Genomic DNA, 23,191 nt, shown 5'->3' with positions numbered 1-23,191 from the left:
AAAAAGGCAGTGTTTACCCAGTTTTAAACACAATATAACAGTTTTCTCAGCAACCCTTTTAGCCTACTTAAACTCAGCCTGTTTCAAAATAACTTTCTTCTCTACCACAGGTAGCTATTTTCTCCTCTGCAAAGTGGCAAGCAATTCAGAAAGTCACTAATGAGGAGATACCCGACAGCATGTGATTTCACAGATGTATACAGATCATTAGAAAGGCGTCGCATTAAAACTGTAATTAGTTAATTAGTCGCCCATCCTTCCAGTTATCCGTCAGTTTTTTTCCCCCACATCATCCTATAGTTTATGTTTGGTAATGGAAAATGTAAATTGTTTAACCACAGCACAATGTGTGGTGCTATGGTTAAATAAATTGGAATTAAATACCTAGAAGGAAATAATAATGAAGAAATTGCCTCAGTTCAGCTAATATTAAGTTTGCACAGAAGAAGTAGTCTTGCATTAAACTCTAAATGATCTGAAGCTGTTACTGAATAAAAGTTTTGAAAACTACTGGAAGCTATACTAGCAAAAAAAGATTCACAAGGAACGCATTAGTGTAGTGCTATTTGGCCATTTCCTTCTACAGATTGTTGAACCAAACCCATTTAACGACATTATTATATGTCTCGGGAAACATTCCAGCAGCCTCAAAGATGCACTTAGTTTGTTTCTCACTTTTATTTTTTCTTTCTTTTGAGTTACGGCAACTACACCAGGGCCTAATGCCTATATGAACTGAATGCCTGTTCCACAGTCTCATTGTCCTTAAGCAGACAAGAGCACTACTGTGGTCAACTTATACAACCCAACAATTCAGTGGTTCCCTCTTTAAATGCATGTAAGGCATACTCAGGAAATTACAGCTATTTGCGGCCAAGCGAAACAGTATTATTGCTGACTGAGTCCGCTGTTTAATATCTGAAAGCAATAATACAAGGCTAAATGTCATTACCTTTTATTTTAATGTCATGCTTTCTATTGGTTAATGCTTCCCTGAAGCTGTGGATGGCACTAGTGCACTAATGTGTTGCCATTATTTTTTTGTGGTAGTGCTATCTAATGTAAACTTAAAAAACTTTTGATGGTGAAACTGTCCAACCATATGTTGGGACAGTTTCACCTCCACTTGTCCTCAATGGGGCCTATTTAGTTTGTTTCGCAACCAACGCTCCAATTCTGAATTTCTGCACGGTTACTGTTTGATTAAAATAATGATAAAACGGCATTTACGTGAAGAGAAAGAAAGTTCAAGGAAGTAGATATAATAAATTCCAACGTTGCTGTAGCTGAATTGTAAAGAGAAAATCTGCTTAAATTTGCCCTCAGCAGTGTCTTTCATGATTGACTTTCATTCTGAAAGTGCAACAATTGATGTTCCAGTGTCTTACTAACTAACAAACAGTCCTGGTCCGGTTTTCTAGGTCAAACATGTAAAAATCCTCCAGCACTCTGGCATGATTCCAATATGTCCACTGCTGGCTTCATGAAGGTAAGCCGTAAAAAAATGTTTTGTTGCTATGCAGACTGAGTCTGCAGGAGTCCTCAGTCCTGGGCAACACATCCAAAGCTGCCAAATTATGTCCTGAATATGTGAAAAAGGTTTGTCACGGTGACAGGTATGAAAGTTTGAGCTAAACCAGGTGTGGATGCAACATTTCTACCCTCCGTGCTGCTAGCAGAATAAATCTGTAACTTCTATTTTTATGTTATTGCACACTCGAGTTCTCTTTTCAAGCTGAACCCAGAGAGTTAAGAGGTTCTTTTTTTTTTTTTTTTAGCAATCAAATGAGTGAAAGTTGAATTACAGAAGTTATTGCTGCATTTAAACATCACAGAGTGCTCCTAATATATGAGAAATGCCAACTCGATTACTGTGACAATCAAACTGTGAAACACAGAGAATATGTTGGAGAATAAGTAAACAGGTTTGTTTTCTGTTCTGCTAACTTTGATGATGAATAAAGTAAACAATGATAACAACCATGACTACTAGTGAAGCGGAAGGGAATGAGTTGCACCTCTTGTCAGTTTATTAATTTCAATATCAAAGGGCAAGTTTTTAAATAAAACTCATAAAAGTACATCAAACAAACACTAAGGCCATGTTTTTGTCCCGGTCTTGATCTAAAAGAAAGGTTAACTTTATGACCCCTCAAGCAATGAATGAACAGCGGTGAGTTTTTGCTTTGGTAAACTAATTCACAGTAAAAAAGAACCCAAAATGAATTATTGTTTATTCGCCTGTTTCCAAGCTGTTCGAGCAACCAAGCCACCTAAGAAAAGCAGGAATCATTGCAGCAGAGTCCCTTTCTTTGCCTCCTCTGTTTGTTTTTGATGATGATTTCCCATGATAAACTGCATGTACTGTATTTCCCAAGGTGCACAGCATGTGGCTGTTGTAGAGTGACAGGAAGTTTAAAGCTGCTAATGTGCCTGACAATGGGAAAATCATTTGAGCATTTGACTGGCCCCTGAGAAGAGGTGACGTGACTGGAAGAGATTAACTGATCACAGCTGGAGAAGACGTTTGCCGGAAGCGGAGGAGGTTTTTGTTGCATTGACTAGCCTAAATTTTTGTGCTGATCTGCATCCATTGATCCATTTCTCCATCTTTCTTGTAGACGTTGCCCCCTCAATAGAATGAATGCTGAATAACATAACTGCATGTACAAAAACATGTAATATAAATAATTAAAAGGAACATCTGAAGAATGATGGGTTGTACTATGGAATGCATTGATTGCCGAAAGCTCCCTTGAAAGTGCAGCTCACATACACACAGCAAGGACGATTGCAGCAACTCAACACTGAAAAGCTATTAATTTCTCTAAAGTGGAGATGAAGTGATCTGAACCACTCACTTTAGATCAGACTCTGGCCTGATACCGACGTCATTAAGGCAGCATCAGTGTCACCGATCCATACTAATACAGTTTTTTTGTTACACTTAATTTACAGTGGTAAGTAAAAGTGTAAGGGGAAATGCTGTGGCTGCTGCTGGTGGAAACTGCACAATCTGCATTTGTTTCACAATAGCTGCATATTACAGCAAAACCAGAAGTGCTAATATTACTATTACTTTGCTCCACAAAGCTCATGCGGTAAGAAACGAGCACAAATGGATGATGTATTGTTCACGCAGCAAAATATTTTGTTATATGTGTGGCCAGCAGTTAAAAACTCACAATAGCTTACACTCGTCTTAATTAGCTCCGCATAGAGCACCGAACACAAAATATGTTTGGCGCAAAGAAAAGACCCTGTTATCAAATTGAGATCAGCACATTCCTGTCGACAATTGAACATTTTAAAGGGAAGCAGGAAACAGAGAAATACTGAAACTACAGCAAATAAAATACTGAAAACAAACACAGTGCACAGGTTTGTGTTTCCATGATGCATTGCTTTACAGGGGCATTTTGCTGTGACAACACACTTAAGTCCTCTCTGCAGCGATATAGTTTAAAAAATAAAAAACTGAGTAAAGGTGGAAAATGAGGTTGAACACACATATTTCCCAGGAGAACCCCCTCCGATTCTCCATTTCTTGTTTCCACAGCTCCAATTAACAGCTTTGGTACCAATTAGTAAAATCAAGTTTTCCCTTTCAGAAACCCCAAGGGGTACTGTGTGTCAAGAACCAGTGCTTAGCTGATAAAGAAAAAAAAAAATTGTAAACTAAACATACATCTCAGTCAGAATTATTCGGGGCGATGAGGGCAAATGTCTAAGTTTCTATGTGTTTTATTCCCTGTATTTGTTAGTTCATACGTCCAATTATTTTTTAACTAACCAAATACTAAGCTATATTTAAATGTCATTTTCATGACATTTTGACAAATAATCTCCACACGATTCTCACTACATCCTTAACCGTTTCTGGTTAAAGAGGAAAATATATATCTGCAGCAGTTTTCTTCTCTTACGGTCTACCTTCCACACTCGCTCCAAAATTCATCTCCTCGTAAGCATCCTCTTAGGATAATGAGGTGTAGAGCTGTAGATATGGCAGGAGTATCAATCTGAACCGCACAGACAACCTGCGGGCCTTGCCCAAAGCCAACATGTTTATTAGTATGCCAGGGATAACAAATGACTTAACATGCGTGCCTCTTTAATAACCTTGTACACCTACAAGACAACAATAACAGAGATGCCACACTGAGTGCTCCTTAATTCAATTAAAATAGCATGGACGATGAGCGTGCATTGTAAAAAGAAGTCCTTGAGGCGGTGATAAACTTCACAGCTCTCTGCGTTTCTATGAAAGATGCCAGATGGACATGTTATGTGAACATAGCATTTAAAGGTGAGTCGTATTCAGGTTTTAACAAAGGTTATATTACATTTGTAATTGTTTGTGTATCGAACACGGAGCTGGATGTTGTTGCCATGGGTCTTGAGTGGCTCAGTTCTCTCAATGGTAAATAACTTAATGCTCAAGGAGGGAGTTATTCAGAAGCTTGAGATGTTTTGTTGCTATAAAAGGGTTGCAATCTTTTATTCAAGATGATATTGAATTTATTCATAACTGATTTTAATTCCTCGCTCTTGAAGAAAATGTTTGAAAACAAGACAAAACTGTGAAACGTTGGCTATTGATAAAGGATCCTCACATATATTTTTAAATAACATAATCTACCATATAACCTATGACAAATTTCTTTTCGCAAATGAACTGTTTAATATGAAGAATTTATAAAGGTTCACCAAAAGGCCTCAATTTGATTTTATATGCAGGAGATGAAATGATATTACTAGGAAGTATGAGTATAATACAAAGACTTCAGCAAAAAATGTTGATGTGGGCAGACCTATTCAATTACACAAATGAATATGAACTGAAGTTATATAGCATGTGTTCACCTTTGTGGTTTTTAAAAGTTGTATCTCCTTCGCTCCTCCATGCACACACACACACACACACACACACACACACACACACACACACACACACACACACACACACACACACACACACACACACACACACACACACACACACACACACACACACACTCTCACATGCCCATGGTGAAGGAGTACTAACGCAAAGTTCTCAGGTGTCATCAGGAATAACTGGGGCTCAGTGTCCTGTCCAAGGACGGCGGCGGACATTAGCAGCTGAGGATCCCACTTCTATCTGTGCAATTAGAAGATGAACCACTGAAAATCACCATTAAAAAAAACAGTGAGTAACACAATATGAAGCCAGTCATAATGTATTTCTATTATCACCTGTTCCTAAAATAGGATAACAGATTGTTACATCACTTCTCCTGAATGAAATGAAGCATTCGTCATTCAAAGATATTTGAGCTATTAACCAACGTGGATGTTTTCTGAGCAAAGATAGTCTCTTCTTCAGTAAATCAGCCAACATAAACAGATGGGAAAAAAATAAATAAAAAATACCCCAATCTGTGTATTAAATGGAGTTTGTTTTCTGCCTCTTGAAAAATCATTTGCATCATAAACAAAATCTATACTTCATCTATTGTCCACACTCTTCTGGCAAAGAGCCATGGGTGACAAGAGAGCCTGACTTTTCCAAACCAGTGTTGACAGCATAAAAACAAGAGATTCTTGGCTAAACAGGCAATAGGTATATGACAATCAGCTGACGTATGGGAGTCACAAGGTGCTTTGTAGTATTGTGTCGGAATCTTCCTGGTTCATATGTGTGCCCTCAGGCTGTACTTAGAGTATCTCAATGAACTCTGAAACAGCATGTGCTTAATGACTGTGTTTTCAATTCTTCAGTTACAGGGAAACAATGCTGTCTTTCAATATGGCTGTAAAGTCCAAAGGGCAAGTTATTGTTGTTTTCTTTATTTACTCACTTAGCATCTGCATGGCTGCGAGGGTCAGCAGGGATATGCATGACATATATTTGATGATGAGCCCAGCGAGAGCCTGCGCAGACCCCCGTGTGGATGTCCGCATGCAGCCTAGAATTTGACACTGCACAGACTGGCCGCACTATGAATCCAGCATGTCCATGTGCCAGAGAAGTAAACAGGGTATTTGTATATGTGTGCTCTGTATTCTCAATCATTAATCCTCTTCTCACCGAGTGGTAACGCACACTGTTTCTCTTTTAGAAAACGTTCGTATCAACACAACAAACAAAGCGGCGAGGAAGGAGATTACCATCATATATTTTAAGATGCTGGAGCCGACACTTGCCAGCTGCAAATAGGCCACATATCCCTAAATGATTTAGAGAGCCGCAGAGGGCAAAGCAAGTCTCGAACTGTTGTGAGGTAAAGGTCACTGGTAATTAGGACACTAATTAATATGTAACCCTCCTGTCTGGCTGACTGGCCATCCACAATCTTAGTAGTGTAGTATGTTGGTAATTTTAGTGTATAGAAAGTACTCCCTCTTTCCCCCATTTTCCTGTGCTGCACACACAAAAAAGACAGAGTACTGACATAGTCTGATAACAGCTATTCACAGAAATATATGCATTTCTTACAAAGAGCACAAACAAAGCCTTTATGCAATTTCTGGATTTCTCAACCTTTCCACACATATGCACTCCCGTGTCCGTCTTTTTTTCGGCGTGTTGTATTAAGAGCATTGTATCCGTATCCAAGGACCTGGCTCTCTCACTAATGTTCCTTCTTGTCAGAGACAAAGGGGTTTTAAGACTGGAGGATTTGGCAGGCTCTACCATTTGCAGGCAATATTTCAACCCATCCATCTCGCTAGGATAATAGAGTGTCCTTGCCTTTCAACGCCTAGAGGAGTGACCAGTTATCACAAGCCACCAGCTCCGTTGTTAATAAAATAGGGGATGGGTGGCTCGAGATGAAAAAGAGGATAAAAAGAAAGAAAGATGGAGGAAAGGGTACTGGAGCACCGGGTGCATGTTATTTTGACTGACGCCTCGCAAAAGGTGAAGCCGATCAGGATCAGTGGTCGGTTACCAAGCTGGCAGGAGTTCTCTTTTAACATCCTCGCTTTGGCTTCTCTGAAGACAAATTTAACGCCATCACTTCTCACTTCAGACTGTGGAGAGGGGTGGAGAAGTGAGGAGAGAGGAGATGAGAAGAGCTGGAGTGGAGAGGTGGGGCAGGCAGTGTTAGGCTGATCTAGCTAATGGCCAAACTGACCTTCACAGAAAGTCAAATGGTAAGAAGAGTAAGTAGTGTGTCATACAAAGCCACTGCAGTTTAATCAAGGCTGCTTCCATTAGGCCCGACTCTCTTTCTGCCCGACAATTTTAGTAGGTGAAACTTATTTGATGTGTGTCGGACCACTACAGTCACACACCATATAGAGCACAGATGAGGATAAAAGATATGAAAGGATTTATAACAAATCAACAAAAAGGAAGATTATGGAGTGTTGCATTTGATTTGCATTGGAACTAAAAAACAAATAAAAACAATAGAGAAAAAGCTACAAAAAAATGTTGCATTCTTTTGAGACAGCTTGTATTATTCAGTAATTGCTGAATGTAAACAAATTAGTCTTTCCCAAGGCTGAAGTTCTTGGCCCAATTTCAGTTCTTAGAGATTGCCTGTGCTCTCCCACAACATGGAATTTCGCCAGTGTCTTACTATGAGGAAGCCATAAATGTTAAAGTAGCAGGAAGGCTTCCTAAAGTGCAATAATGTACAATGGCAATATCATTTGGAATTTTGAAATGGAGCAAAAACCCGGCTTCATATATTGTGAGATCGCCCTGGGCCGCTCCTCCTCTATCCGGCTTTCATCACATCTTTCCACTCTGCAGTCCACAGAGCGTTTCCCTGCTACCTGATTGAGACATAGTCTCAAGCAGACGCTCACAATGACAACTGCACCTCTCCCAGGATCACCGTAGAATCTCACCATCAAGTTTCCCTGTCAACAAAGCCTGTAAAACATGGAGCAGTTTCCAAATCTGAATAGAAAAGCTTTGTTGTGGAAAATAACATTTCTGCACAAAGGGTACAGCGGTCCACAACGGCGATTTTCTTTCACTCCATTCACAGAAGGCTATTCACATTTTAACAGAAGCTTGACGCACACCGAGTTGCAAAACACTTTTCAAAGTAAGTCACTTAGAGTTGTTGGACTTGGTAAAAAGAAAATTCCTCGCAGAAAGATCCACAGTAAAATACAGAAATATCGGGTAATAATCTGTTTTCTTTAATTTCTTTTGTTGTCGGTTCATTTTGGCGCATCAAACATGTATTGATTGGTCTATTAACTTTCTAAGTACGAGCAGTTACTCTGAAACCTTAAAAAATATTACTTGTAAAAAAGAAAGCATTACAAAAACAAACAAGACAAAGCTACACATCCATGGTCAAAATATATTGAAAAGTATTAACAAAAACAAAATATCTGAAAGAAACCTATGACTAATGTTGAGACCCCATTGGCCAGTCAGTGGGGGGATGTATCATACATTTGACGGCAGCCAAAAATAGATGAGTCATGTAGACGACGTGGCATTTCAAGATATAAAACCTTGACCTTTTATTATTTTGAACATGAAAGAAGAGCTGCGTAACATATGAGCAATTCTAGTTCGAAACTGCAACTATCAAAAAATTCTTGGAGTTTAATACTTTAAATTCACCAACATATTCAAAGTTCTATATCTTTTTTTCTCTCCTCCAAAACAACTAGGAGATGAAAGGTATGGCTCTTTTCCCATCTGTCTGCAGATGGATATGACAAAGACTTTCAGCTCATTCACTGCTGTGTACATTGCAAATTGTATCTTCGGAGCTCAGAAAAGGTATTATCATAGCATTATTGCCTTGTACTTCCAAAGTCTCGTCTCTAAGCTCAGCTCACACTCAAATATGATTTTGCACTAGATCAGAGTCTATTTCAAAAGTCTGAATAATGACTGCGCTATTAGCAGCATGTGTCTGCTGCACGCCGCTAATGTGATGTGGTGGTTTGGTCAATAAATACACTTGAAGAAATACATTAAAAAACATAAGTACATTTACTCTTCATGTGATCCATGCAAAATAGCACTTGCAGGCAGTTTTATTATTTGCAGAGAACAATGGCTTCACACACGTTTTCACGATTGTAAATAACCTGTCTGAAAAGGTTATTTTTATCAACATCATGTATGGAAAAAAATGTGACTAACTTTCTACTCATATCTGCAATGTAAGTTTATTAGAGAGGGATGAGGTTAATCAGAAAGTTGCTTGGTTTTACCTTCTTTCCAAAGTTTGCACAGATGGCACTCCATCCTCACTGGACTCTCTAATATTAGCTTGGTTCAGATGTTTCTTGAGACTCATACAGCTCATCTGCAGTCCATAACTTGCAGACCCCTAATTATTGAGGATGAACTTAATTTCCGGGAAAACGCACATTAATTATAACTGTTAATTAAACAGCAACAACAAATGACTAACAGGATTCTACAAAGCCAGTTCGCAGCGCACCTGGGCCCAGTGAAATATTAGTCAGCAACGCATGACATCAGTCTTACTTCAGTGGCATGGAAAATATGGAACTAATGCCAGATTTATGTTTTCATGTAATACTATGGGCATATGGGGGATATTTTGGATTCCTTTCACACCCATATGCTAATACAATTGGAACCTCCAGTGATTTGAACATTGGTAACAAAAATATGTATGTCAGCAGATTGATTCTTATAAATTCAGAGACCAATACGCCAAAGGGACATATATATATATGCATATATATATATAGCCAGCTGTGCCTTTTCACGTTAGCTCTTGCCACTCTTCCACCCCTCCTTACCCATGCAACAACTCCCTGATGCAGTCCGAATGACAGAGGAAAGGAAATTATCGAACACCAATACAATAAAGCTGTCTGGTAACTTAATAGGGCTGCTGAGTAGGGGCACTGTGGCCATCTTGCTTTGAGGCGATAATGAGAGTCATCATTCCCTCTTGGGCTGGAAGAAAGGGGCCCTGATCAGTGGTGACTGTGTGTTAGTGTACATGCATTTGTGTATGTGTGCGCATGTCTGTTATTCTTTGAGCTTCTCTGGTCCGGTGAGGCCCAATAAGCAAACAGCACAGTGCTTTAACAAAGCCAGAGAGATCTTCCAGCGAAAACATCTAGGGAGAAATCTGTAAGAAATCCTGTTCATTAAATCAGGCTAAAGTCCAAATATTGACTTTGTAAGCTTTAGGGACACACAAAACATAGACTGTCCTACATATCATATTACAGGTCCCTCAACCATTTATATGTTTGGGGAATATGTCTCAGCTTAACAAAGGAAAGCTGTCTCTCAGTAAAGATAAAAGTAATATTTGTTAATGGAAACCAACATGAAGTCAGATCTAATATGAGAACCTGCGACAATATGTTTGTAGAAGCGACAAGATGCTGTGCTCCTAACAGACTGTGACTCATCCAAATCACCCATCAAGCCCTAAACAAAGGGCTATTTTCCTGTTTATTTAAATTACCAGCGGGGTTCCCGTTCAATGAAATCACTCAGCACAAATTTAAGAAGACTGTCTGTTTTGAGGGAAATTACAGGAAATTGCGAGAGATTCTGTCGTAGATATTTACGACTTGAGCAATTACAGACCTACTTCTTTGATCAGCAGGATGATATGTTACATTGGACATCAGGTCTTCAGTACGCAGTGTAAATCAGGCTGGCAGTGGAACATCACAACGTGATTATTCACAGCTTGCTTACACTGAAGCAAGGGTAGGTTGTAAGTTTAAAAAAAAAAAAAAAAAAAAGCCCTAGGAACACTCAAGTGTGACTTATCTGTGAATGCGTGCACATGTACATGAGAGGCTTCTGGGGCTTGCAGCCATGGATGTATTAAACAAAGAATGGTAAGCATGCCAGTGGATTCATTTCAAAGAAAGCCGCTCAACCATTTGCATGGACAGAAAATAGATTTCAGCAGTCCTCTGCCCTCAAAATGTATGCATAATGCAGTATCCCTCACGCTGGATCAACTGCCCACATAGGAATGGCAACAGTCCCTCTTGGTAACTTCAGCTATGATCTGATGGCTTAAGATTCAAACTCAGAAACTGTTTGACTTGTTGACCCGTACTGACATTAGCGATACAGTAAAATCAGTGCGCGACACAGCAGTGTACCAGAGGGCCTGATTTACACCCAAGAGAGTTTGGTTAACAGGGACTACACTGTGTTTATACCTCTGTCTTGTTAGCTTTTCCCATTTACTGATGGTGGACCCAGGGGTGCATAAGAAGCCATAAATATTTAATGCGGTGAAAACTAAGAGTACAACTACTGTGATCATTACAGCTAAATAAAAAATAAATATATAAATAATTCAAGTGTTTTCTCTCCTTTAGAAGTTATTTAAAAATGCAAATATATCAAGTTCACAATGCCCTTGAAACATGTGGGACAGGAAAATAAACAATTCAATACTTAGCGAGGCAAGTCGGGGTGTGTCACGCACAATAACAACTATTACAATTACTGGTAACAGGTTAACGCAACCTATGTGTATCCAAACAACTTAACTGTCATGCGATTCTTTTCCAAATCTGTAAAGGCATATTAAAAAAAAACATATATGAATATGAAAATGTGTGCCACCTGTCTAAGTTTGTGCCCAAGAGTTGGACAAGCTGGAAGAATATGCACTGAGGACACTTAAAACAAATACACCGGACATAGAGCCGCCTCTGATCGCCACTGTATGCAGTACACAGCAATGAGTGAAGAATTTAAACACAGAAAAAAGATCTCTCCTACATGAAGATGTCCAAAATGGGAGGGGTACAAAATGGCACTGTAGCTTGCAAAGAAAGGCAAAATGTGATAAGACCTAGTTTACAAACCCCCCTCCACCCTGTGTTGATATACAGTAGTTGATAACAGCGAGTAAGAAAAACTGACATCATTAAGATTCACCAGTGTGCAAGCAAAGCAACACAAGCAAGCCTCCTCCAAACCCCAGATGACTATCAAGCACTGTGTTTTCCAAGCATGGAGGTAATGAGACAAATACTTATTACTCAAGTAAAAATGGCATGAATATTAGCATCACATTAGGCCATGAATTTAATGATGTTGTAAGTACAATATGTCACAGTTACTGTGAGGCAAAGTTTATTTAAACATTGTATAGAGTAGAAGGAGAGGGTATGAAGAAAGCACAGTCTATTTTAGAGCTGTGTTTCACAGAGAAGCACGGCCAGGCAGGGATGCAGCCAGGTATGAGACAACGATGCTTTCACAAATCATAAGTGAGCTTAACATGGCCCAGGGTGAGGTGAAGTGCTGCAGTTAAAAAAAGAACTAACAAAAAAACAAACAAAAAAACAACAAATGGGTGTGCCGGTTTATTAAAAGTAACGACTTGTGCTAAGTGAATCTACAGTGATTGTTCAGTTAGAAATGGGACGGTCGGTACTCACTAAAGGGGTGCAAGGGGTCCAATATTCAGGGTTCAGCTCGGCTCTCGGACGGAGGTCCAGATATTCAGGGTTCAGTTCAGTTCGGGCACGAGTTAATGTTCCCTTCGTGGAAGATTGAAAGAAAAGTCTGTTAGAATTGCTGGTTTATTTGGGGTTTTGTTGTCATTTATGCAAGTACCGATGGGAAACACCTTAGCTGTTTAAAAGCCCACGAGAGGAAAGTAAAACAGCACGTAATCCTAACCACATACCAACACAGACAAAATATTATCAAACATACTTTACTAGCCTTAGATGTTCTCAATTAAACTTTTATTGGCCAAGTAACCATATTGTGTAACTTCTGCTTTCCTTCCTTTACTACTACTTGTATATTGAGGACAATCATGATTAAATTGTCACGCTAAACACCGAGGTACATGTGGCTTCAGATATAAATGGCCCCCTTGCTCTTGAAAAGCATATTTCTTTTTTCCAGTTAGTTCACTTGAATGATGCATTTACTTGTACATCACAAATAAATTGTGTTTGAAAAAAACGGAAAAAAAAAAAAAAACTATGGCAATTTTTCAAAACATATGCCCAATGCTTTTAGTGAGTCATATGTAGGGCACTTTTGTGCAAATAATACATTATATAGCCGGAAATTGGCACTGCATAGGATATAGCCTTTTTTTTTTTTTTTTTACAGATGCAGTGACAAATGTATCCAATTAACAGACCTTTTTTAGATGCTGTCAAAAAATGTGTGACTTTTACTGTAAATGACACATAGGGGGATTTTAAAGTCTTGAAATATCATCACATTTTTTGTGTGACATTTTAATGAATACGCTATAAATGAGTAAAAGTGTAAAGGTGCAGAAATAGTGAAAAAAAATTTTTTACAGTAAGTTCCCCCCCAAAAAAATGTCAGTTCAACATATCACAATGATGTTTACAACAGATTTACAACAAGTTTTCTTTTTTTCATCTTCTTTATTAAATGCAAAGTAAATTAGGTTAGGCTCCAGTTTTCCATTCCTGAGGCCTTCTGCCCTAAATGACAGGCCAGTGGAATGGACTGAATCTGCTGGGCCCCATGAGGTCTATGATGTATACTGTAATTATCTGCTGATTCTCAAAATGGCTGTGTGTAATGAGGCTATGCTGCATGAAGCCCCAAGCATAAATCACTGTCTTTAACTGACTTCCAGATGACCAACAACAACACAGAGCAGAAGCACAGAGGAAGGAAGAAATGGGTTATCCGGGCAGCGGTACTACAGAGCATCCGACTTGTGCTTCTTATCAGCAAAGGCCATATTGTTAACCAAAACTTACTTAAGACAGTTTTCTATCTCCTAGAAATAGTCAAGCCATATCCACTTATTCTCAGTTATTCATCTGTTTATAGCTTGCCTACCAAAGTATTAACTCTGCACAGCTTTATTTAGATATGCGGCACAGGTGGAGACATTTTATTGATAGAGCGTTAGGCTCAACTCTGTTGAATGGCTTCACGCCAGTCAGCCTGTCAGACTGTGTGCTGTCATTGGCATGAAGCTGCCTCCATAGTGTGACTCACACACACAATCATAAACAAGTAAACAGCTAACACCCCCACTGCAGGACACACACACACACACACACACACACACACACACACACACACACACACACACACACACACACACACACACACACACACACACACACACACACACACTTTTTTATTACAAACCCATGAATTGTTCATAATCAGAGATATTGTGGACCGTGTATAGAATATGCGGGACGATAAACACATGCAACCAAAATGTATGCAACGCAGTTTTCGCTTGGGAGTTAACTGGTGCAGCAGGAGCTTTAGACCAACAAGGAGGCTCAAACTTCACAGTTTGTTCTGCCGAACGTCTGCATGATTGCAACGACACATTTAGTTTAGAAGGCAATACAAACAAGCATGTATGAATAATAGGACACTCAGTTTTTTTGGTACAGTTCTGAAAAAAGACAGTAAACATAGACAAATTTCAACATGCACATTACCAGAGGATGAATGAAATACTTGATCAGTGCGCTGAAAGTGCCGATACCTGTGACTGAAATAAGTGTATATTTATTGTTAGACTATTATCTTCCCTGTGAGTCTTACTTATGTGAAGAACAAATGAGGAAGGTTGATTAACCCTCTCGTGACTGGGACGACTGGATTTATTTCAATTTTTTTTTTTTTACAAGTATATAAATGTCAATAAAAGAGGATAGGAATGATTGATTCTGCTCCCTTTCCCCATATAACACTCAATATCTGTCAGTATGTCGATATAACTGTGTTTTTGATGGCACTAAGAAGTTCATGTTATAGATGTTGAATCGTTTGTGATTGGACACTCGTATTGCACTATAATGAATTATATATCGACATAAAGCAATAACTCTCTGGTTTCCAGTTGTGGTTGAACATTCTAGATATATAAACGGTCTGCGAGTTATGAAATATAGCCATGCCGAATCCCGGCAGCAGCAACAGGATGGAATTAAAAGGGTTAATTAGTCATAATGAACCTAAATATGAACACACTTAATCGGATACCCAACAAGCGTCATGCCCGTGTGAGATTTTAAAGAGCATCTCTGCTCACACTTTGAATCTGCAGCTGGTATTTTAGAAACTGGAGCAAAGATGGCAGAGCATTTTGGTGTGCCATTTGTGGAACTGTTTACTTTACAAACACAGTCAAAACAAATATTGAATATTTTAAGTTTCACAAACATGGAAATTATTGCAGAGAGAGATTAAATTGTAAAACATTGCACAGGTGTTTTTTTTGTTTTTTTTTATCACTCTGGGAAAATGTAGATTTGTATTCTTCCAAATATTAAATACAAACTTAACACTGACAGACAGTTTCTGTTTCATTTATCAAAGTAAAAACACGTTTTTTTTCTCCCAACATTATCTTTTATCTGTTTTACTTTTTTTTTTTCTCCACATATCAAACATACACGATGACCTTGAGGAGCTGAAGATGAGGTTTTACGATCGTGGACAGGAATAATTATGAGCGCTTGATGGCAAAGTGAGAGAGGCAAGCTTGAGATGATAGCTGTGTAAGGAAAAGGATGTTGAGGATGGAGCTGTCCAGAAAAGGAAGAAGAATTTAAATAAACTAATCGTACTTTATTAATCACCTTGAGGAAATTCGATTTACACATTGACCAATCCTATTTCTAGGGTGCGGAAACAGTACAGGGCTCCGGGGAGCTGATGGGGATCAAGGGTCTTGCTCAAGGACCCACAGTGGTGACACATAAGCTGTGGAATTCGAACTTGCGAACTCCCGATTTCAATGCCTCTCCTCTAAGCTCTAGGCCACCACTGCCCCCATAAACACTCATAATGCCAATCCAACTTTGTCGTCTCCCCATACAAATATTCATGTACTCGCCACCATTACCATTCATTGCGTATTGTTCTCTATGTGTGCAAGTGTGGTTTCATTTCCAAAACAACAGCACCCACTAGTGGCCCAACATGTTAACTACATAATTTTCAGCATTGTTGTCTTTTACCGTATAAATTACATTTTCTTCAAAATGTTGCTGTGTACGCAAGAAAAGGCACAACAAAAAAAAACCTAACTTAAATTTTTTGCATGGAGCAAGGCAATAGATGTGACAATTATTTTTGTAGAGAAATAGGCAACATTTTATTCTGTGAAAGATACACAAAGTCAATACAGAGAACGCAGGTTGAAAATCCTCAGCCTAGGAATACCCACAAGTTCTCTGAGAAGACCAGGCGCAGTTAGCGAATTGTGGATTCTGTACTAATTACACCATATAAAAAGTATAATAAGTAGAAAAATATATATAAATTGTAACATTTAAGAGAAGTTCAATATGGCTACAAAAATGTTGCCAATGTAAATAAAATAGGTTGTTTACTTGAACAACATTCTGGCCACAGTTATGTTGTAGTGCAGTTGAGAAACTTCCAGTGTTAACAGTTTACAGGAGGCATTGAGGGAACCCTGGAAAATTGTAGTATCAAGTGATATATTGTGAGGCCTTTGGGGAATATCGCTGAAATTGCAGCATTTACCAACACAGCACTTACAAACAGGTTTTAGGGAAACCTGTGAATTGCAGCATTTACTAACACATGTGACACATTGAGGACAAATTTGTGTTAAGCAGAGCAGGTCAAGGGTGTCAGAAAATCATGAATTTTTTAACATCCACGAATAGTCACCTTTGCATCTAAACTGTGTGAGCCCCCTGGACACACATGAGTCTCACACCAAACCACCCTGCACCGCAAGTAGACATTCATACAGGGAACATTGTAAATAGACAAACACTACAATGATCCATTTATTGTGAGCTGATATACTGCATACATTTACTGTTGGATTATGGAGGAAAGTTCAACAATTCATAGACTGTTTCCTCCTGAATATCATGTGAATGCGCCCTGAGGTGTATAAGTTAATTTCATAACGCCAGAACAGCGGTGAATGGAAATCTGTGAGAAGCAGAGATGTGAAAAGTGCCTTTTTCTATGTTATTCTGTATTTCCACATATACGCCTAGCATTATCTTGCCATAGCCAGTGCAATAGACTGAGGTGCATTAATGCATTATTTACACAGTGGTTATCTTTACTATGGCAGGTATGGACCGAACAAAACTGTCTGAAAATGTTATTTTCACTGGAAAATGAAGTTGTATAGCATTGCACAGAGTCAGACTGATGCCACTTTACCTGATGGGTTATGATAAATCTTCTGTCCCTTAATTGTGCTAAGACAATTTCCAAATTTTAGTTGAAACTATTTCCCTCACAAATTGTTCCAATTATTGGTGCAAAATATGGGTGCAAAAGGGGAGAGCGATACCGAGTTTCTATTTCTCATTATGCGTCATCTTAATATATTCCACTTGTCTGTCACTCTAATTAATGGCAGTCCTTCTCCATAAACCGCCCAGAACGTGAGATTATTTATTAGTACCTAGCCATTCATCACTAGCGTGATAAGTGACTGAAAGAGGGAAGTGAGAGTTGGCAACATTATAATTGATCATTTTTCACTCCACATAGTCAAAGTGATTGTGGTAAATCCTTGGTTGCAGTGTGCAATACTGTCAACACCGACAACAACTATAAGGGACATGAATAAAATGGGTTATTGAGATTGATTGAGTGCTGGTAGTGATACAGACTTTCAATAGACTTCCCATTACCTGGATTGTATAAAGAAAAGGTTCAGATCAAAATGTTGGAGCAAAAACCGATCATCAATGAGACGGCTACTTTCCCCTTAGTATTGTGGCCTTCATTGAGCATGTTGGATGCTGCTTTTAGTTGTGTCTTTCCGTGCCTGGATATTTAGACTCCAGTATTTTAAAAATCGAAGCAAGGCTGCAGACACTTGCTAGACAAAACGTGCAAAACTCAAAGAAGGTATGAAAGGTGAAAACAACGTAAGTCGTATTAAAAAAAAAACAAACCTTGTGATGAAAAGAATGTTGTAATTTTGTCACTGGTATTATGGTATGAAGCTTTTTAACAGTGGAGAAAAGGTCGAGGGATAAAGATTGAAAGAGAGTTGATGTGAGTGTGACAGGAATCTGTCATAACAGTTAAAAGCACTTCCCAAGAAGAGCTTTTAACTGCTTCCCATCTTCTTGTGTGTGGGATGCACTAATATTCACAAGTGAATGCATTTCACCTCATATTCATGTGGGAGGATATACCGTAACCCATCCGAGTACGGTGTCCCACAGAAACCATGACTCAAACCAGCAACAAGGTAAATAATACATTAGGCAGGGAGTTACTCTGCAGTGGACAACAGGAATAGTTCAACAAGGCTCACATCAGTAGAGCGCACAAGAGCAAATTTGTTGCTAAATGACAACCATTCATGAGAGAAACACATTTAGTTATGCAATGTCAAGACAAAAAAAACAAAAAACAAAGTGAGAGTCGCTCCCCATTCATCCATCCGTCCGTCCAGCCATCTTTTGTCTGAGCCTGAGTTGCTGATCCCAGCTGACAATAGGTGAAAGGCAGGTCACACCCCAGACAGGTCGCCAGTCCGTCACAAGGCTAACACGTATAGACAGACAATCACTCAAGTACACACTCTTACTTATGGGCACTTTGAAGTCACAAAAGTTTTCTGATTTTGGGAGCCAGGATACCCTGAAAAAACCCATCCCTTGCATACAGGGAGAACAGTGCTAAACCCTGTCTGATACCCACAAAAAGATGATCCAGCCTAATCAGAGCTTAGTGGCCGACACAGTCAGCCACTTATTAGAGCTGAGCCGCTGACTATTTGGGGATGACCCGTCCTTACAAGCTTGAGTCCAGCAATTTTACACCAAAATATGAATATATTTGTATCTCAGGGTCAAAGGGGATTTTGACTCTTAGTGAACAGGCTGCAAAGCACAGCCTCCACTATCCACCAACCCACCCATCCATCCATGGTCATCCATCACAGGACAAACACATATAGAGAGACAATCAAGATACATTCACGCTTACAAGTAATTTGTTACAATTTAATTGACTCGAGACTACCACAATAAAAAGGTAATATCCTTGTGAACTGAGTAAAAAGCATTGCTACATCAGCAGACAGTATTAAGGATACCGTAAGACATTTAGAGTTGGCATTTTACATAAACTACAAGTCATTGAAGTGTGGGTGGAAAGTGCGTCACACATTGTAATATGCATATGGTGTCAAACTCTTAAAAGCAACACTTCAGGGCATTGAACCACAACATACAATACTGCATCTGCCTTTCAATTTCTGAAGTACATTTAGAGGAAGTCACAAAAATACCAAATTGGTACAGTCGGGAGGTATTGACACATTGCCATGTGTCATCGTGGCATTGGAGTCCTTACTGTAAACAAAAGAAAAAAAAAAAAGTTTGACTAACAGTAATACTATTTAATACATATTAGGGTGCCGGCATGTTAGTTTGGGCAGCTATCACATAGGTTTCTCTTATAGAGGTTGATTGCGCTCATTATACTCTTGCTGTGGACTAATGTATCGGCTAAATCAAACACATGGAAAAAATTCGCCATTGTATCAGTCGTCAAGCTGAAAACATAATGTTATATTAAAAACGCATCGTATACTTCTGAGTAAACTGAGGAGCTGGAGGATCGGGGCAACCTTTGTTCATAATTTAAAAGCTACACCGGTAAACCTGAAGAAAAATGAACCATTGTGACCAACATATAACGGCGAGCCCAACAACATCATGGTGAGAGCCCCCATGGATCTGTAAAGCTATTCAGTTGAACTTGCCCCTTTATTGTGAGCTGAGAAGATGAGTTTCATTAGGGGGATAAAACACACTTTAATTAGCTTTACCATTAGTCTAGTCCTGCCAAGCCCTCCCAGTCACAGCAGACCTCTAATTCAGTTTAATTACCTTAGAGATACCACCGCATGCACTCTTCCTTGACATCACAAGACAACATTCATTTTTCAACAAGTGTTGCTTGCTTGTGCACTGCTGAGAGAAGAACATGATGTGTGTCTTGCTTCGAGTGGTAAGACTCATGAGGGGGGAAATGACACTTTACTTATTAGTTTGTAGACGGCTTATTCAAGTAGTCCTTTAATCATCATTTATTTACTTACTGGTATGTGTGAACGAATCACAAAAACACATCAGTTACATGAGTTTCACTTACAGGTAAAGACGGTGATTTAATATTGAAATGATAAGATTTACGTGATTCCTTTAAAGACATCGGCAGAATAGGGGAAACGACGGTTTACCGTGAACAAATGATATACGACATTAAGAACATTCCAGGAGAAGTGTTATCACTTACAGCACAGTAAAATCCATCACAGCATCATCTGACTTGTCTCTGGAAATGGCCCACTATCGGTTAATATATTACAACTATAATCACCCTGTGCTGGCATGACTGTCTCCGTCTTAGCAGGCTGCTGACTTACAGTCGGAGCTGTGGCGATGCAAATGAGCCCATAAAGTGGCCGTATGTGGGGAATTTCCCTCTGGACATCAGACTGAGATGTGCTGAGCAGTGTTGTCTCCCGTTCTGCAACCCACTCCCTTCTTTATACAAAATAATTCGATTTAGCAGGGTTTTTGGGGGTGTTTGCGCTTTGCATCTTGCCTGGACTTCATTCCTGAATAATGAAAATTTAAAAATTTAAAAAAAAAAAAACACAGAAGGAAAAATATATAACACAACATGGGAGGGGGTGCGCAAAGTAAACTGGAGTGGATAGAAGGAAATTGGCAACACTTAGAAAATGAGAACACACAAGGGGGTGCTACTAACTTATTTATATTAAGCTGTTGAGATGGCCAGGCAAGAAAATCTGTGATTATTATTCTTTGATTTGCAAAGCTCTGCCATGATTGGCCCTTCTTTTTGGTGGCAGCATTAAACTTTATGTTTATGGGTCCCAGTGTTAAGCCCATTTCCACGCTCCCAATTCCACGCACTAAGTATTGACATTCGATTTAAGCTGACGACAGAGAGGAGGGTATTTTATGACAGAAAGCGTAATGGAACTCCATGCAGAGAGCGTTGCAGTAAAAAAAGAAACCCCCCCCAAAAAAACCCTCGCCCAATTACAAGGACATCTTTGCATCGTTGCAGAGTAAAGAATATGTGTCTGATGCACCTCAGCTTTGTTCTGGAAGAACAAAGGGAAGAGGATTCATCTCAGCCCTGTGCCCTTTCAACCCCCTCTGCTGTACTAAAACACGTACAGAGAGAAAATTCTCTAATGAAAAGCCCTCTATGTGTGTGCATGCGTGCTGACAAAAATTAATATAGAGATTATGTTTGATATGATAATTAATTACACAACTTTAAAAGTGCCCCTGCTCGGTGTAAATCAGCAGACACAATAGCAAAAATGAGATGGGGGGGGGGGGATTAATGTAATACAGTGGATTGTTAACATGGCTATTCAATGAAGGTGCTTTGTGAATGAATGGAAAACAAATTAGGTTAAAGCCTTGTGACAAGATAAATAAAACCTTGATCGATTAAGTGGTTGAAAAAGACGGCAGTCCGGCACTCGATGGGAGCAGTCTTGCTGTTACAGTTTAATTCTTGAGCCACAGAAGAGCATTGATTCTCCCTGGCACCCTGTCCTTGTCATTACAGTCAATGCTGAGGCCAGCCCAAACCATTCTCAACAACTGCTAATGGCTGCGAGGAATTCAGTCGGACTTGTGGCAGAATTCTAATAAGCAGATTTTATGAATTTGGAGTGCGGGGACAAGGAGGCAGGATGCTGCAGGTCACACAGAGAACCCTGCGAATGCATTAACTAAACAATTCTCCTCTATTACTGCACAGTTTGGATAACCTCTGTTCTAAGATCCTGAAATGAGTTTTAGGTGATAGAAAGGTCAGGTTTTCTGACGAAACAGGTTGTAACAGCAATAATTATAACCTGTCTGAACAAACATTTTAGCTGTTTAAAAAGCTGTTTCCTCAACCATTCAACTAACTTCACTGATATATATATAAAATAAAGACAACATTATATATATATATATATATATATATATATATATATATATATATATATATATATATATATATATATATATATATATATATATATATATATATATATATATATATATATATATATATATATATATGTGTTGTCTTTATTCTTCTCCTGGGTGCTTCCTCTTCTCCTTGAGGGCACCTTTCATGTCTCGAGTGTGGGACTTCATCTCCCTAGGGGTCTGTCTTTGGATCTGGCCTTAGTGCAGTGTTATCCATGAAGCTCTCCCGGAGGAAATATGTACAAAAAGGAAGAAAGTTGCTGCAGAGCAGCAGTTTTCTCCGAGATCAGCTGAGTTTCTAGTGGCCACTCCGTTGAGTACTTTCTTGACCTTCGTTTTCTTTGCAGACAGTAGTTTTATCCGTGATCGTCTTGAGGGATCAGTATCTTGTGGTTTGACCTGAGATTTAGTAACTTTTTGAAATAATCCCTTTTGTCTGCATGCACCGCTTACTTACTAGGTTTATACAGCATTTTAATAACTAACCAGCCATGGAAAACATGTTTTTTTTTTAATTGGGTAGGAGTTTTTGTGGGGAAAAAAAAAAAGTGGCCACTTTAAAAGTGGCTCTTGTGTAGAACATGTTGACAGACAGTTGTGTGCTGCAGCAACACCCAGTATGAATATTACTGCTCGGAGTGTCGCACTGAAATTTCACAATAAAGGGCTGATTTGCATATTACTGTCAACTAAATTCCTCTGTGGCCTCAGTGAAACAGGGAAAAAAAACCAACTAAAACATTTACATTTTTCTAACAGACCCGAGATTTCCCTGTTAAATTATTATTCAAATTTAACATAAACAAGTCAAGGAAAGACATGTAATCTTATGGTATCGACTATGAAAAGAACTAATAGAAACATAACCTGCTGGTTTATTGTCAGAGGAGCGAGAGATGGATGTTTTATACTGCTCAACTGCCATTCTCACATACAACACAGACATTTTTCTGTCTCTTGTATGTCTCTATCCATCTGCCTTAGTCTTTGTTTCTCCGTCTAGTCAAAAGTTCTTTGTTCAGTTCGGAAATGCTGCTCTGCTTCAGAAGAGCTCAGTGAATTGAAGAAGCTGTAGCAGTGAAAACGCTGCATTTAAGTCAACCGAGCTTTTTCCCCTTGAGGCCACGCAATGTTTTCACCCATATAAGTGCAATATAGTCAACTTCCGACGTGCTCTACCTCCCACCCTATTAAGAATATACACTGGACAATG

The 23,191-nt window shown here is 39.0% G+C and overlaps 1 protein-coding gene across 1 annotated transcript in view; it reads right to left on the bottom strand.

The window, feature by feature from the left end:
* pcdh9 (protocadherin 9) overlaps window positions 1-23,191 on the bottom strand; it is a 203,640-nt gene that overhangs the window by 132,758 nt on the left and 47,691 nt on the right. The window contains exon 3 of the mRNA XM_080491593.1: window positions 12,382-12,483. Within this exon, the coding sequence (XP_080347719.1) occupies window positions 12,382-12,483 (102 nt within the window). The remainder of the gene's footprint in view (window positions 1-12,381; window positions 12,484-23,191) is intronic.

Source organism: Lipophrys pholis (assembly GCF_963383615.2).
Source record: "Lipophrys pholis genome assembly, chromosome: 2".
Taxonomy (NCBI): domain Eukaryota; kingdom Metazoa; phylum Chordata; class Actinopteri; order Blenniiformes; family Blenniidae; genus Lipophrys; species Lipophrys pholis.
The sequence above is the reverse complement of the archived record's forward strand: the minus strand, read 5'-3'. Positions and strand labels throughout refer to the sequence as shown.